The 17,261-nt window shown below is 24.9% G+C and overlaps 1 protein-coding gene across 2 annotated transcripts; it reads right to left on the bottom strand.

Annotated features, from left to right (window-relative positions):
- Positions 1–138: 138 nt before the first annotated feature.
- On the bottom strand, positions 139–17,099 carry LOC107165990 (uncharacterized). 2 transcript variants are annotated; one of them, XM_089224932.1, is made up of 22 exons: positions 16,741–17,099; positions 16,200–16,288; positions 16,014–16,143; positions 15,726–15,935; positions 15,527–15,640; positions 14,335–14,489; positions 14,187–14,268; positions 13,676–14,117; positions 11,209–11,390; positions 10,761–10,892; positions 10,524–10,694; positions 8,243–8,535; positions 7,691–7,892; positions 7,369–7,626; positions 7,156–7,302; positions 6,941–7,086; positions 6,782–6,877; positions 6,506–6,569; positions 6,234–6,324; positions 6,090–6,163; positions 933–1,012; positions 139–853 (listed from the first exon to the last, which is right to left on the bottom strand). In XM_089224932.1, exons 1-22 carry the CDS (start codon positions 16,795–16,797, stop codon positions 736–738), a joined length of 3,333 nt encoding a protein of 1,110 aa, XP_089081058.1. In that variant the 5' UTR covers positions 16,798–17,099; the 3' UTR covers positions 139–735. The 2 variants fall into 2 exon arrangements, with proteins under 2 accessions (XP_089081058.1, XP_015369946.2); XM_015514460.2 differs by having other exon boundaries at positions 16,014–16,119; positions 16,741–17,098.
- Between the last annotated feature and the right edge of the window lie 162 nt (positions 17,100–17,261).

Below are 17,261 nucleotides of genomic sequence, written 5' to 3'. Positions count from 1 at the left end.
ATGCATCTGTAGTATGTGAGCTCAAATGCTCGTTCAATACAGATTAAAATATGCACTAGATTTTAGACATAATATTGCACAATACACAATAATGCATTTTTCATTATTTGTATACATAAAATAAGTTAAACATAAAAATATAAACCATTCCATTTATTATAAAAACATATATTAAATATTAAAAAAATATTAGGTATACATATTTTTTATATAATTAAAAAAAATATTATTAATGTGGTTTTTGATTGCATTTATATAAGTTTTCTAACCACCAAAGGTGTAGTACACAAATATCACAATACTTAATTCGTCATTACTGTTTAATGGGAATTCCCTTTGTAAGTAAATGTTGGCAAGAATCAGGTAATTAATTCGATTTTCTATACCACTTGGTTGTGATATGTAATTTATCCAAATCTCACTAAATTTTAGTTTAAAATAGTATAGTATAAACTTAACATATTTAATTAGTATTTAGCCTAATACAAATTATTTTAGTAAAAATAACATCAAATAAAAACAGTAAATTTAAAATTAATTTATATAAAAGTTATGCACAAAAGAATTTAAAATGGAAATAAAACATAAATATGTAAAAAAAAGTTCTGTTTATATAATAGAAGAAAAAGTGTGCAATTAGATAAAAAAAAAAACAGGAACATAATAGTTAAAAAAAATTCCACACAAAAACTTTTAACAGTCAAGAAAATACAAATACAACATTTTTAAGTTATATTAAACACATCCATATTCATACCAGTTTGTATCTTCTTTCTTTAGAAGTGTTTTACTAGACCTTGCTGTTGAATTATTACTACTATCCTTAATTTCATCATCAGTAATGTGAGGTAACCTAAAAATAATATTGTTTAAATTTATAACATTGAAAAGAAAATTAAATTTTTAACACGGCAATAATATATTTTTATTACTTCTGTTCATTACGATATGATGGAGTAAGTGGTGAATTTGATAACGAATGGCTGGCTATAATGGATCCTTCATCAACATCCTACAGTAAAACACAAAAATAAGCATTCAAGTTACATTTTTATTACATAAAAATATTATTTTTATTTATTAGTTATTAAGAACACTTACAACTTGTACACTTGAAACCATTATTCTAATCTTATAAATGCATAAGCAATTATAATTGCTGAAGTGATTTTAGCTTATATTAATATTTAGAATATTACATAGTTATCTGCTTCAACATAACTAAAAAACTTATTTTTCATAAGATGAGTTAGAAAATTGCATGCCTAACCTAACCTAACCTACATGGCTGCAGTGTCTGTCTTACAAAAGAAAAACATTGAAGATTGTATGTTCTAATTTAACTCTGTTAAGTTTAATTTTAAGTGAATCAACCAATTACCAAATTTAGAAGTAAAAATATTGTCTTATCAATGACATAAGTCTTTAATTTAATTTTAAAGTAAGTTATAATAATTTTTGGATGTACAAACAACTAACTATTTTAAAATGTTCATAACTTACTTTAAAATTAAAATTAAATTCAAAAAATGCAGATAAGTAGATGTCGCTCTGTTGTATAGTAAGTTACAAGTGGATTACTGTAATGGATAAAATTAATTTTGTATTCAAAGATATGATAGGTATGCTTGTATACAAAAAACGATTTTGAGTGAAGACGGTTTGTTAGTCTAGGATATGTTATGCTATATTATTAATTATATTATTATTATTTCAAAAAAATATAGGTATCTGTACTCAATTCAAAATAAGAAACACAGTCGGTAACCAACTTTTGCACACGGGCGTGGTTTCACTACATGAACCATGGACTATGGGCATGACCTGACCGTCGGAAACGAAAATGGGTCGTCGCGAACTGTGTTTCTTACTAAGGATAGAGTATATAAAATACATTTCAAATTAATCAAATCAGATTCATTTTGTATCCGACTCACTCAGTCATTTATAGAAAATATATACAATTTATTATAAAATATTAAAATAAAGCATTAACAACATTAACTATTAATAATAGAATATAAAAGTATACTCTAGAAGTGTACCCTCGAATAATATTTTAAAATTATTATTCTTAAATACTTAATATGTAATTTCGTAAAAATTTTAACTTAAAGTAACTATAAAAATAAATTGTGTTTGTATAGTTTTTATATTTTTTTTGCAGCAGAATAAACTACTTACGTGGAACCTTGTTTTTAATCCTTAGCTATAAAGGTTCAACATTTTATATATTTTTAACAACTAAAGAATATGTACATTTTCAATTAATTAAATATTTTGAAAATTTTATCAAGTATAGGAAATTCTAGTATAAACATTTAGTAAAAATTTCATGTGTCTACAGTAATTGATTTTACAGTAACATCATAACATCAATATCTAAAATCAATTTTCTCAAAAATGTGTAAAAATTCCCTTTTTTTTAATTTTAGATTCTGGGCGAGGAATCTAATGATTTTACCGTGATGTGTTTTTTTAAATTTTTTTTTTTTATGAGTATCGTCACACTTTGGGGAAATAAAAGTACTTCGATTTTCGACTTCAGTACCTCATTCTATTAGAAAGTGAACCTAGATGGTCCTTTGATGGGTCAAAAGTAAAAAATTTTCAATATTTTTCTAAATAATCGGGATAAACAAACTAAAAAAATAAATAAGTGGATGTCGCTCTGCTGTACATTTGGTGGTGGGGTGGACCTCTGAATAGGGTAGATAAGATTTGGATGCAGATGATTTGTCAGTCTAGGATATATTATATTTAAATATTGTCATATATTCTATTTTGAAACAAATATTTTATTTTTCAATTAGGACGCATTTTGCATAAGGCATGGTTAATCATTTTTTCCAAAAACATTGCATGTAGTTATCATAATTCATAATGCTTTATACTTATACGAGTATTATTATAGATATACATATACCTGATTTCACAAAAATTTAAAACTCAAACACTCAAAACACTTTTCCTATAATGATGCTTCGAGTTTTCTCTATAGCTACTTGAAGAAAAACTTTTGGAAAACTTAGTGTTGTATTTTTAATCCTTAGTTATGAACACAAATTTTTTATGATTTTTCAACTTCAAAATAATTTGCAAATATTCATGGTTTTGACGAATTTTTGTCAATATTTGAACTTCAAATGCTAATAAAAAAAAATTTGTGCCTATTATTCTTATAATTTTTTAATCACTATAAGAATAACTGATGAGAAACTTTGTATTAAATTTTCAAGTATTTCCAATGGGCCAAACAAATTTTATCGACACTTCAAAAAAAAATTTCAGAAAAATTGAAAATTTCAGTGGTCTATAAATAACTCAAAAAAAGTCAAAAAATTTTGAAAATTAAACTGTATATATTTATCACTATCATAAACATTTGGTGAAAATTTCAAGTATTTATAGTGATTAGTTTTTGAATTACAACCATATAAAAAAATCGATTTGGTCAAAATATGGTTTTGTGTAAAAATTCCAGTTTTTCTGTCATTTTTTTTTGTTTTTCTCGATTTTTTTGAAAACTGTTGGAAAATGTTTACTTTTGACCTCTATAATGCACCAAGGATATTCACTTTTACATTGGAAACCATTAGGTTTAGGAAAAGGTTAGGTGGGTATCGCTCTGCTGTACATTAGGGGGTGGGATGGACCTCGACTAAGGTTAGATTTGAATGCAATGATAGGTATCATTGTATACGAAAAACGATTCTGAACAGAGATGATTTGTCAGTCTAGGATATATTATATTTTAATATTGTCATCATATATTCTGTTTTGAAATAAATATATTATTTTGTAATAATGTATTCTTATAACTTTTTAATCACTATAAGAATAACTTATGAGGAACTTTGTATTACATTTTCAAGTATATTGATAAGGCCAAAACAATTTTATCAACACTTCAAAAAAAAATTTTCAGAAAAACTAAAAATTTCAGTTGTATACAAATATCTCAAAAAGTCAAAATATTTTTAAAATTAAATCATGTAAAGAAAATGCCAATTTAAATAACTGGTAAAATTTTCAAGTATCTACGACTTATACTTTTTGAATAATAACAAATGTTTAAAATCGTTTCATGATAAATCGTTATTGTTACGCTATTTAGCAAAAATTTAAAATTCAAACACATTTAAAATTTTTCCTATAATGATGCTTCGAGTTTTCTCTAAGCTACTTGAAGGAAAACTTATGGAAAACTTAGTATTGTATTTTTAATCTTTTATAAACACAACCAACATTTTTTACCGGCACTTCAAAAAAAAATTGAATTATGTCTATAAAAAACTTAAAAAAAGTCGAAATTTTGAAAATTCAACTGTATATAGGTATCACTAACATAAACATTTGGTGAAAATTTCAAGTATTTATAGTGATTAGTTTTTGAATTACGAATTTTGCGTAAAAATTCCCATTTTTTTTTTGTTTTTCTCGAGTTTTTTGAAAACTGTTGGAAAATGTTTACTTTTGACCTTTAATATGCACCAAGGATATTCACTTTTCCATCGGAAATCACCCCCAAAGTTTGAAATTGAAGTATTATTTCAACTAGTTATGCTGTACACAGACACAGAAAAAAAAAAAAAACATCATTGTAAAATCAATACATTCATCACTTCGTTCAGAATCTAGTAAAAGAAAAAAAAGGAATTTTTGACAAAATACGTAAAAATCATGAAAATTCACAAATTATTTTAAGCTAGCAGTCTATAAAACATTGTATTTTTAAATCTAATACTAGATTTCTTTCAAGATTATCAACCTTTATCATAAAATAAATATCCACCAGAATTCAAATTAAATTTTTATGAATATTTGAAATTTAAATTTTTACAACATTGGATTTTCACTAGATTTCTCTTTTCGCGATTTTCTTATTTATGTCTAACTCTGAAACAAATGACCGCAGATACTTGAAATTTTCACTGAATGTTTATATAGACATTTTCTAGTTTTTTTTCTATAAATATCGATAAGACTCCTAACATATTTTTACAATAGCAAAGCAAAAATATAAGAAATAAAGTCACAATTCTTTTTTTACAAGCATTAAAAGTTTGAATTTGGACAACATACTTAAAAATCACGAAAATGCGCAAACTATTCTAAGCTATAAATTCATAAAAAATTTTTTTTGAAAATCTAAAATTTGAAAATTTTTAATTATCTATGTTATGCATGTTTTTCTCAGTGCTTTTGAAAATTACTGGGAATTTTAAAATTTGACCTCCTCAATGCACTAACTAGATTCACTTTCAAATCGGAAAAGATTCTGAAATTGAAGATCGAAGCATTATTTCGTTAACTTATCGTGTAAAAAGCCACAAAAAAAAAAAATTCCACATTGTTGTTAAATCAATACATTCATCGCTTCACTCAGAATGGGCCACTATCCATTTGGCACAGGTGACATTGTTTAGGACAATATTATTGTAGTCATTTTTCAGCCAATTTTAACTTAAGTGAAGATTGTTATTTTATATTTGAAAATAAGGTCTTAGTAATAGCAAAATTTAAAAAATAATCTTAATAATTTTATTCACTTTTTCAATTTCTGTATATAATTTATGATATAATAAATAATAAATAAATATTACTTTCGTAATTTTAATACAAACTTAATATGAACTTATGAAAAAAAATAAGCTGTAATGATGGTGAAAATGTTTTAATCAAACAAATTGTTTTAAACGATTTGAACACTTGAAATACTATAACCTAATTCTAACATTTTTATGACTGGGCTCATTTTTTGGTTTTTGGGATGTTTTTATTTGAATAAAACAACTACTTGATTTAGTTTTCTTATATTTATTATTTAAATTACGCTTCCATATGTAATCAATAAACTAAATATTCATCATATGTTTTGTTATACTGTTATACTCTATATATTAATATTGTAAATGGATTTATTCCGTAAATAAATAAATAACCCATGATTTTATCTAAATATGCTCAAATTCTCCAACAACTCTTAACAGTATGCGGAAATACTTTTAGTAATAGAGACAAGAGCTGTAAATATGTATATATGGCTAAAATTCTAAAAACTAAACAAAATAAATATATTAACTTACATTTTCTTCACCAGATAGATAAAGAGTTTGACGTGTCCCCGGAATTCCTAAGCTGCTAAAATTGTCAGAGTATTCTAAAACAAAAAACATTATACTACTTATAATTTTTATTTATAAGACAACTTTATATTTTACAAATCTAACCTTGGTGATTTGATTGGTTGTCATCTAAGTCTAAACTTGTATCTGAATCAATCCCTCTTCTAGCCATATCTTCATGCCAAGACATACGACTCTGAAAAAATTTTTTATTTTGAAATAACTAATATTTATATATTTTTGAATTTAATTATCTGCTGTAATCTATCACAAAAAATGTGATATATACCATGTAAAAGTAACCTCTGATGACAGTACAATTTTGGTCATAAGGATTAGCTTTAAATATTAAATTTCAATAAACACATTTCATTTACCTTATTCATTAATTCAGTACCAGCTTTTTTTACTTTTCTGATCCAAGTAGATCCAAAGGTTTTTCTAAATATTTCAAAATTAAATTAATTTAAACAATAAATTTGAATAATGCACTAAATTATTTGATATTGATAACATTCAACATTTTAGAAGACAACTATTCAGTAGCTATCAAAGAAGTATAAAATAAAAATATATCAAAATCATTAATAATTTATTTGATGTAACAAAAGTTTATCACAAAATAATTTAAGTTATTAATATATTTTAATTACTTCTTGGTAATACTGCAACTATTAAGTTTTTTATAATGGTCCATTATTTTTTCTTCGAGCTTTTCTTTTTGACGAGATAAATGATTCAATTTATCACTAAAATTAAATAGAAATAGAAATCAATTATAATATATTATGTTTTACAGTGTTTTAACAAACGTGTTGTTTTTTTCTTCTAAATGATACTGTTCTTTATCTTCTAATGATTGAGTTAAAAGCTCATGGTACTGTGTAATCAACATTGTAACATGTTCCATTAATGATCTTCTATCTTCTACAAAAGTACTAGTCATTTGTTGAAGTACCTAAATACAAATTAATTTAAACTTAATAATTGTATGTTCATAAAAATTTTGAAAATCTGTTATCTATACCATATAACGAGCATTGGAATCTGTCAATTTAGATTTAAGAGATTCCATTTCTTTTTCATGAGCTTCGACTAATTCCTTAGCATCCATTCCATTTCTAAGATCAACTTTAAGTTTTTCATTTGCTGTAAATAATGCTCTAAAATCATCCTACCAAAAAAATAAAATAAAAAATATTTAATTTAGAGTTACTTGTAATATAAATGGAATTTTTACTTTCAATTTAGCATGTTCAGCAGGCAAATGTTTAACTGCATTCAATTCTGCTTTAAATTGTTCATTTTCTCGTTTAAGCTTTGTTTCAACACTTTTTAATTGGTTTAATTTTTCTTTAAGAGAAAATCTGGCTTCTTTGAGATCATTTTTTAAGGATTCTTTTTGTTTTAGTTGTTCTTCGTATTCAATTGTTAATTGATTGTGTAGTATTTGAAGTTTAGAAAAAGCTGAGTTGGTTGAATCCAATTCTTTTTGTGTCTAATAAAATTAATATAAAATTTAAACATTTTTTTTTTTACAAATTTAAATATTATTAATTTACTTCTTCTTTTTCTGCAGCTAGCTGAGTGTTCGCTAATTGCAATGCAGTATGTTGACTATTGAGAGAATGTACTTTGGATTTTAGAGTTGTTAAATCAACTTCCATTTGAGCAACATTAACAGTTTTGATTTCATGACACATATTAGTATCTTTAGTGATTTTCTCCCTTACAGCTTTCACTACTTCAGGACTTGAAACAATTCTGTAAAATTATATATAGGTGAGCAATATTTATTTGATAGGTACTCAAAAATAATTTAGATAGTTGATATAATTTCAAACATTATTATTGATAAGCAATAGTAAATTAAAAGAAACAATCAAAGTTTATTTAATTTAGGCTTATGTACATTTATCTTAAAATGACTGTACCTACATTACTCATATTTTGAGCCTGATTTTGACTCAAAATTGGAATAATAATTATTTTTAAGTTTATATTTCAATTTAACTAATTGAAGATAAACATTTTTATTTTAGTTTACTTGTTATAATTTTATAAAACTTTAAAATTGATATAAAATAACAGTATAAAATAATAGAAAGTCTTACTGATCTAATACGTTTTCTGGCTCAGCCGATTGATCCAATGCTAAACCTAATTTGTCTAAGTTTTCCATTATTAATTGAGATTTCCGTTTTTCTGATACCAAATCATCTTGGACAGCTTTTGTAGCAGCCACTTCTACAGTATATTTACTTTTCAAATCATGATATTCATTTTCAATAGCACGTAAACGATGAATTTGCTTGTCATAATCTTCTACAGTTTTATTTAACATTACTTTTTCTTTTTTTAACAAATCAATTTCACTTATTAAGTTATCTATCTCTTCTAATTTATTCTAAAATATATGACAAAAATAAAATTAATCAAATATTTAAGATTAGATGTGAGATTTGCTTATTATTAGATATATATATATATATATATATGATTCATGGACACTTCCCCGTCTGCCATTTCCTCGTCACGCGTTTCCCCGTAACTACTTCCTCGTAAGATATATCCCTGTCTATTATAAGTATACTCATAAATATAAAATATAAGTAGTAAAAAAACAAAATATTACCATGAAATATTTTAATGTTGTAGTTCTAAATTATGAGCGATTCCAATTATTAAGTACTCATTTAGATCACGTTCATCATATGTAGACACAATATTTTCTATACGTCTACATTTCGCTATTTTATTGTTATATGTTTTCGACTAATATTTTTTGTTATCGGTATAAAATCCAAATGATTTGTCGATAAACTAATATAAATAAACTAAATTTGATAAATGAATGTCTCTACAGTTTTTTGTAGACAATGAAGAGTTATTAATCCATTTAATTGATTATTTTGAAGAGACTTGGATTGGGAGACCAACACAAAGAAATATACGGCGACCTCCAATATTTGATTTGAAATTGTGGAATCAATATGATGTTACACAAGCAGGTTTACCAAAAACAAACAATAATATTGAAGGTTGGCATAGAGCATTCTCGTCTTTGTTAGCTGCGGATCATCCTACTATATGGCGACTTATTGAGGTTCTTAAAAAAGAACATTTAACTGAAGTAAAAATTAATCAATTTATTGCTGGACAGGAACCTTTAGCAAAAAAGAAAAAATATCGAGATATTGCTAGGCGTATAGAAAATATTACATATTATGATTAACGTGATCGAGATGAGTACTTAATTGGAATCGCTTATAATTTAGAACTACAACATTAAAATATTTTATGATAATTTTTTTGTATTTTTATTACTTATATTTTATATTTATATTATATTAATTATATTACACAAATTATTTTATTTACACAATCCCGGTATAGTTTGAATATTTCAGAAATAAATACAATATGGACGGGGAAATGTATTGGACAGTGAAATATCTTACGGAGAAGTGGATACGGGGAAACGTGTGACGGGGAAATGTCAGACAGGGAAGTGACCAGATACCTATATTTATAGAATACAGGGTGATTCTTTTATCAAACAACACTCATTATTTAAAAAAGTATTGACTTTTATCAAAATATTTTTTTACATAGTTTCAAGTTGTTAAAAAACCAACGCTTTTATTAAAAAATTATATTTTTAAATATTTTTTATCCTTATCATTTTTTTCTTTTTTGAATGGCAACATAGTTTTTTTTATTTCATATTCCAAAGCAGAATATTTTTCTAAAAATTTTTTATATATACAATTCGAATTTAGGACGATTAATAAGTATAATAAGTAATAATTTATGAATTATAAGTATTTTAAGTTTAGACAAGCGGAGTAATGGACAAACATTTTGTGGGGTAACCCCGTTACACTCCACTCTGCCAATCTTAACTTTAAATACCTATAACTCATAAACTACTAGCGCTAAATTCAAAATTTTAATGTGATAATTAAAGACCGGATTTATATGCATTTTAAATTGTAAAATATGCATGCAAACATGCACTAAAAAAAGTCAAAATATGCAAGGAAAAAATGCAAAACATGCAAAATAAAATTTCAATTTTTATTCAATTTTATATTTGATTTTAATTTTGCAGTGATAATTATTTATTAATTTGATGTAATAATTAATGTGATTGTAATATAATATGTTGTTGTACAAATTATGTTGTTTAGGGCGTTTTATCAACAAGATTAGATAAAATAGGTAAAGTCAAGTCTCCACCATAAATAATATCATATAAATCAATAAGTAGTAAACTCTTATCACTGATTAGAAAGAATACAAAATTGTAATTTAAAATTAATACAAATACAATTTTGAAGAATTATAAGAAGATAAAATATTTAAAATATTGAAAGCTCAAAATGTACTTACATCTAATGTTCCTTTTAATTTTGATACATCTTTTTCTAAACTATTATTTTTCGACTCTAAACTTTGAACAAGATCTGACTTTTCAATAGAATGAAGTGAACTATTTTCTTTAATTTCTTTTTCCAATCTCTTATTTTCTCTTTTCAAACTTTCAAGTTCTTCAGCTTTAATCTATAAATTATTGATAAATAGTAATTATTTATAAGCGGTTAATTGAAAAACATTATATACACTCACTTCAATTTTTATTTTTAACAATTCATTAGTTTCAATCAACTTTTTATAATCATTCTTTATGTTAGAGAGATCATTTTCAATTGATTTACAGTGCTGGTTTAAACGATTTCTATTATTTTCTGCTTCTTCCAGCTGTAAAATTGAACATTTAAATAATTCCAATAGCTTTAGAATGTAATTCAGTATGAGAGCCAACATTATCACAATAACATGTTAAAATGATAAAATAATTTTTTTTAACAAATTGCATTTGAAATGGTAAGTATCATAGATAAATATTATAATAAATACTTCCATGACTAGAGCTTATTTAAGTTTTAAATAGAAATACAATGAATATATTTTTAATAGGATATTGTAATCAAATGTAATTAGTTTAAAAATTGTAAAAATTCTTTTAAAGACGATTTAAAAAAATAATATAGCTTAATATCATTTAATTAATTACCTGCAATGAAAGCAACTTTTTATCTTTTTCTAGTTCTAATATTATTTCATTATTTTGATGTCTTATATTATCTTGCAAGCATTCTATGGTTGACATAAGTTTTTTATTTTCCAATTCAAGTCTTAGTGCATGTGATTGGGCACTAGTACTTAGCTGTTCACATAAACTATTATCTTTTGAACCTAAAGTGTACATATTACATTATATTAAATACAAAAATGTATTTACCTAAAAATAATGAAATCTATTTAATAGTAAATTATTATAATAAGCATATTATGTCAAAGAAATTTGTTAAACATGTTTAGACTCTTCGTTTCGGTCGCATGCAAAATTTATTTATCTAATAGTTTAATAAAATTTAATGGATCATCAATTATGTTTAAGAAACAATTATCTCACTATTAATTTATTAAATGTCTAGTTATTGTTTATATAACTGGGCATAAAACTATATATCAGGTTTTTAACTCAATAAATTGTTAATGAATATTTAAAAAATTATAATGAATATCAACTTCGATATGAAGAGTGGTGACTGATGAAAAAGTTGACAGCGTATTAAATCAACTCTATAAATAACTAATATTTTCGAACAATTTTTTTTTTTTTAAATAGAAACCTATTTTAAACAAATTATTCACAGAATTCTATATTAACTAGATAAGTAACTGGGCATTAGTTGAAGCCGAGTTGCGCCATTTCTTGGTTGGCAAACAGTATATGTGAAATAATGGTAAATATTAATTGATATTATAATGTCTTTTACAAATTTAGATTCTGAACAAAGTGATGAATGTATTGATTTTACAATGATGTGTTTATTTTTTTTCTGTGTACAGCATAACTAGTTGAATAATGCTTCAATTTCAAACTTTAGGGGTGGTTTCCGATGTAAAATTGAATATCCTTGGTGCATTATAGAGGTCAAAAGTAAACATTTTCCAACAGTTTTCAAAAAAATCGAGAAAAACAAAAAAAAATGACAGAAAAACTGGAATTTTTACACAAAACCAGATTTCGACCAAATCGATTATTTTATATGGTTGTAATTCAAAAACTAATCACTATAAATACTTGAAATTTTCACCAAATGTTTATGATAGTGAAAAATATATACAGTTTAATTTTCAAAATTTTTTTGAGTTATTTATAGACCACTGAAATTTTCAATTTTTCTGAACATTTTTTTTTTGAAGTGTCGATAAAATTTTTTGGCCCTATCAAAATACTTGAAAATTTAATACAAAGTTTCTCATAACTTATTCTTATAGTGATTAAAAAATTATAAGAATACATAAGCACAATTTTTTTTTATTAGCATTTTAAGTTCAAATATAGGCTTGATGCAAGTCCCGGATCCATATGTAGAAATGACTAATTTGATTTGACTAATTAGTGTTAGTTAAGTTGAAATATTGACAACAATTCGTCAAAACCATGAAACATTTTTTTGTGTTTGTCATCATGTTTTGGGGCAGTAAAAGTGCTTTGATTTTTGACTTCAGTACATATTTTTCTAAATAATCGAGATAAACAAACTAAAAATTAATGGAAAACGGGAGATTTTACGCACAATCAGTTTTCGACAAAATCGATTTTGATTTTTGATGTAGATTTAAAACAAATGACCATTGATACATGAAATTTTCACCGAACGTTTATACAAGTATATTCTATCCACCATGAAATATTCAAAAAATTTTGACTTAAGTAGAACTATTCATATGTATATGCAATTTTCGATCATTATTAGTATTTTTTTAATTAAAATCGATAAAAATTTATTTTTGAGTAGAAAATCTTGAAACTTTAATACAAGGCTCTTAACATATTGTTAAAATAGCAGTTGAAAAATAAAAGAAATTCATAGTCACAATTTTTTTTTATAAGCATTTGAAGTTCAAATATTGACAAAAATTTGTCAAAACCATGAATATTTGCAAATTATTTTGAAGTTGAAAAATCATAAAAAATTTTGTGTTCATAACTAAGGATTGAAAATACAACACTAAGTTTTCCATAAGTTTTTCTTCAAGTAGCTATAGAGAAAACTCGAAGTGTCATTATAGGAAAAATATTTTGAGTGTTTGAGTTTTAAATTTTTATGAAATCAGGTTTATATATATCTATAATAATACTCGTATAAGGTATTATGAATTATGATAACTACATGCAATGTTTTTGGAAAAAATGATTAACCATGCCTTATGCAAAATGTGTCCTAATTGAAAAATAAGATATTTGTTTCAAAATAGAATATTTGACAATATTTAAATATTAAATATAATATATTATCCTAGACTGACAAATAATCTCCATTCAGAATCGTTTTTCGTATACAATGATACCTATCATTGCATTCAAATCTAACCTACCCTAGTCAGAAGTCCACCTGACCACCTAATGTACAGCAGAGCGATACCCACACTTTCCCGCTTTTTTATATTTATAGAATAATACTTACCAATATGATCAAAATAGCTGTCATTATCAATTTCTTTGTTAAAGCTTTCATTACATTGAAAAGATTTATTAAGTAGATCAAGCTGTGCATTTTCATTGATAAGTTCATCAATTTTTCTCAAGTGTGCATCTCTTTCTAATGTCATGGTATTAATATTTTGTTTAAAATGTAACAATTGTGATTCCATTTCTTGTAATTGAGAAGCTCGTCTTCGAAACTTAACAAGTTGTTCTTCAAGAGTTTCTCTTGTTTCCTGGAGAAGTAAATTATTTTGAGTGAGCTCTTCTTCTCTAGATTTATAATAATCTAAATCTCCTAATTTTTCTTTATATTTTTTTATCTCAATTTCTAGGTGTTCACAGTTGGATGCTTTTTCACGTAAAGCATCTACTTCATCTCTATATGCTTTTGCTGATCTGGCATCTACTTTGATTTGTTGAAGCTGAAACAATAGAAACACACAATCATAAAAACTAATTAATTACATTTGTTTAACTTAATAGTAATGTACCTCTTCTTTTAATTTAACTGCCGTAAGATTAGTTTGTTCGAGTTCTTCTTTAGCTTCAGCTAATGCTTCAGTTTTTTCTTCTCTAAAAGAGAGTAAAACATAATATTAATTTTTGTTTATAATTGCTTGATATTTTAAAAATATTTACAATTCATGTCTAAGTTTTCGAAGCTTTGCTTTCCAATCAGCAAGTTCAAGGGCATAATTTTGATTATCACCACTAGAACTAATAGATATGGTTAAGCCACCAGTTTCTAAAGATTTGGAGTTGGAAAAACGCTTTTCTTCTAACTCAGTCCACATCTAAAAAACGTGTATTACAAATCAAAACATATGGTTGTAGATACCATATACGAATTTGTTTGTTACTATGCCCTATCATTTATTAACTTATCATTATTATAATAATATTTTTAAATTTCAAATAATAATCAAGACGAATACATATTACGAATGAACAATTTGTTAATGAAGATAAGTTTATATATATATATACAAATAAATCTAATTGATATAAGCCTAACTATGGCCATTTGTGTTTGTAGAGGGGAATAGTTGTTTTGTAACACGTATTGTATATGTGACCAGGATTCGTTGCTAAAAACCAGGGTGGTCATCCATCTAGGAGCTGGTAACCCAGGCCAGGGTTGGTAAACACTTAGAGTGTTTCCCAAGTTAAAAATGTTAGTTAAATTTCAAATCACTTTAACTCAAAATTAGTACTAGTCACATTAGCAGCATATAATGTAAAAAAATAAAAAATTTGTAACAATAATTTATACTAACAATCAACTAAACAATCTTAATTTAAAATTTAATGTCTACACTAAAATAGTATTTAAAATGTTCACAAATTCTACATTTAATATGACTTATAGTTTATATTTTCATAAAACTATTTTTAAGAATGAGTGTATTAATCTTGTTATAAACATTTAAATAACTCAAAAACTACCCATCAAAATTTTGAAGAAAGCTATCCACTAAATAATTATCAGTAAAAAAGAAAGGTTCTTATTAAAAAAAGTAGAAGTTTGTATCACTGCAATGTTCTTTGAACAATACAAGAAATATCAGAAATTTTAAAATATGGTATTTAGGTAGATATATTTCAAAATTTCAAAATTAGAATTTTAATAAATATACAATTAATGAGGTGATGGGGTGAGCATGCATATAAAATCACCCTGTATGCTACATCAAGAATCCCCGTAGTAAAGATGTCTAAAATCTGATTTCAGTTTGTTAATCAGCAAGCAATTATTTTTAAGAATATACCTACACATAAGATTTAAACCTAAATTGTTTTTATTAAGTTGTAACTTATTCATCAAAACTACCTGAAGGTATTGATCACGTTCTTTAACCAATTGCCGAATATGAGAGATCATAAGGTCAGTTGTTAATTGCTCTGCATTCTCTTGAGTAATAACGATCTGTTGACTTTCTGTTATCTATAAAATTAATCAACAATTATTGTTATACTTATATTTATAAATAAATAAATAAATAGTATTGTAAGTCAAAATATTGTATTACTTGTTTTATATAATGTACAAGTGCATGTTGTGACTCAATAGGCAATGTTTTTATGCGTTCAATAAATGATTCTTTATTTGGACATTGAACTGCACAACCAAGCAATAATAACAATAATAATTTCATATCTTCAAAACTATGCTTTGAATAGGGTTCTCGCCCTAAACGTAAACAATCAGGCATTGTCAATATAACTTGTCCCAGTTCTTCCTGGAATAATTAAAATAAATTATAGTTAAAGATCTATTGTAGTGCATTGTGTATCAAACATTTAATTATATGACTTACTTCATATAACATTTTAATATTTTTCAAAATACAATTAATATTTTGAATCCTAATAGATGAATCATTTTGACCAGGAACAATGGTATGATATAATGGTTCAGGATCTCTATAAAAACAAAATAGTAAATACCTAATTTATTTATTATATATCAGTTATGATAGATTGATAATGATTTTTATACTTACATCAATAATAATACTTCATAAATCAATGTTCCATCAATTAAATTCTCATATACACTTAATTTTTCTGGTTTGTTTAAGCATGATTGTAGCTAAAAAATTGTTAAATAAAAAATGTAATACATTTTTTTAAAGCTATTTCTTGTTTTTTTAAGAACATGAATATTATGTAATTTTTATAATAGATACTTGAAGTTCTCAGCCCTAACTAATCTAATTGATACTATTCACGTAACCTTAAATTTTGTAAGCATAACAGGTTGAAGTCAATTGATACATTCATAAAATATATGAATTCCCTAATAGGCCACTAAAACATAGTACGTAACTAGTATGAACAAATTGGCCCTATAAATATGAACCTAAACCTGAACAAATATAAAACTAGTTTTTCATCAAAATATTCTACAGCAATGGTGGAAATTTAAGTTATTGAGAACAAAATACCGAATAAGTACATAAATAGAGTAACAAATAACTTGAACAAATTAATGATAGAAGTAAACTAGTACACACTAAAGATAAGACAAAATAACTGACTCACCCAAACAACTAAATGTTCCTGCATGAATTCTTCTTTTTCTGTTAATGTTATTTCCATGGTTAAACATTAATTATTTGAAAATATTACATCGATATGTAAGCAATCTGTTAACGTGAAACCATCATATTACTCGACGTCCTGCTATAGTGCTATATAACCAACAAGGTTTAACTTTATTATCAACTAAACATAATTTTATAAACGATCCAGCATGTAATTTCATAGTATTGCACACATCCAGTAAAATATGCATATATTTAAAAATCTGCAAAAATAACTTAAACACTAGAACAATTTATAGTTAAAACTATTATAAAAAACTAAAAACTAAAAAAGTAAAAAGTAAAAGTAATTTGGTAATATAAAATTAATTGATAATAAGCAGTAAACAAAAATAGAAATTCAGTATAGCAACATCAAGTAACACCACACACGGACACTTATCTTTTATTTATTATTACAATAGTTGAAATGAGTGCGGCACTTTTATAAGTCATATAATTGGTTGCACTGAATGAGTT

The sequence above is a fragment of the Diuraphis noxia genome, unplaced genomic scaffold, assembly GCF_037042655.1.
Source record: "Diuraphis noxia isolate RWA-SAM2 unplaced genomic scaffold, SU_Dnox_SAM2 contig0003, whole genome shotgun sequence".
Taxonomy (NCBI): domain Eukaryota; kingdom Metazoa; phylum Arthropoda; class Insecta; order Hemiptera; family Aphididae; genus Diuraphis; species Diuraphis noxia.
The sequence above is the reverse complement of the archived record's forward strand: the minus strand, read 5'-3'. Positions and strand labels throughout refer to the sequence as shown.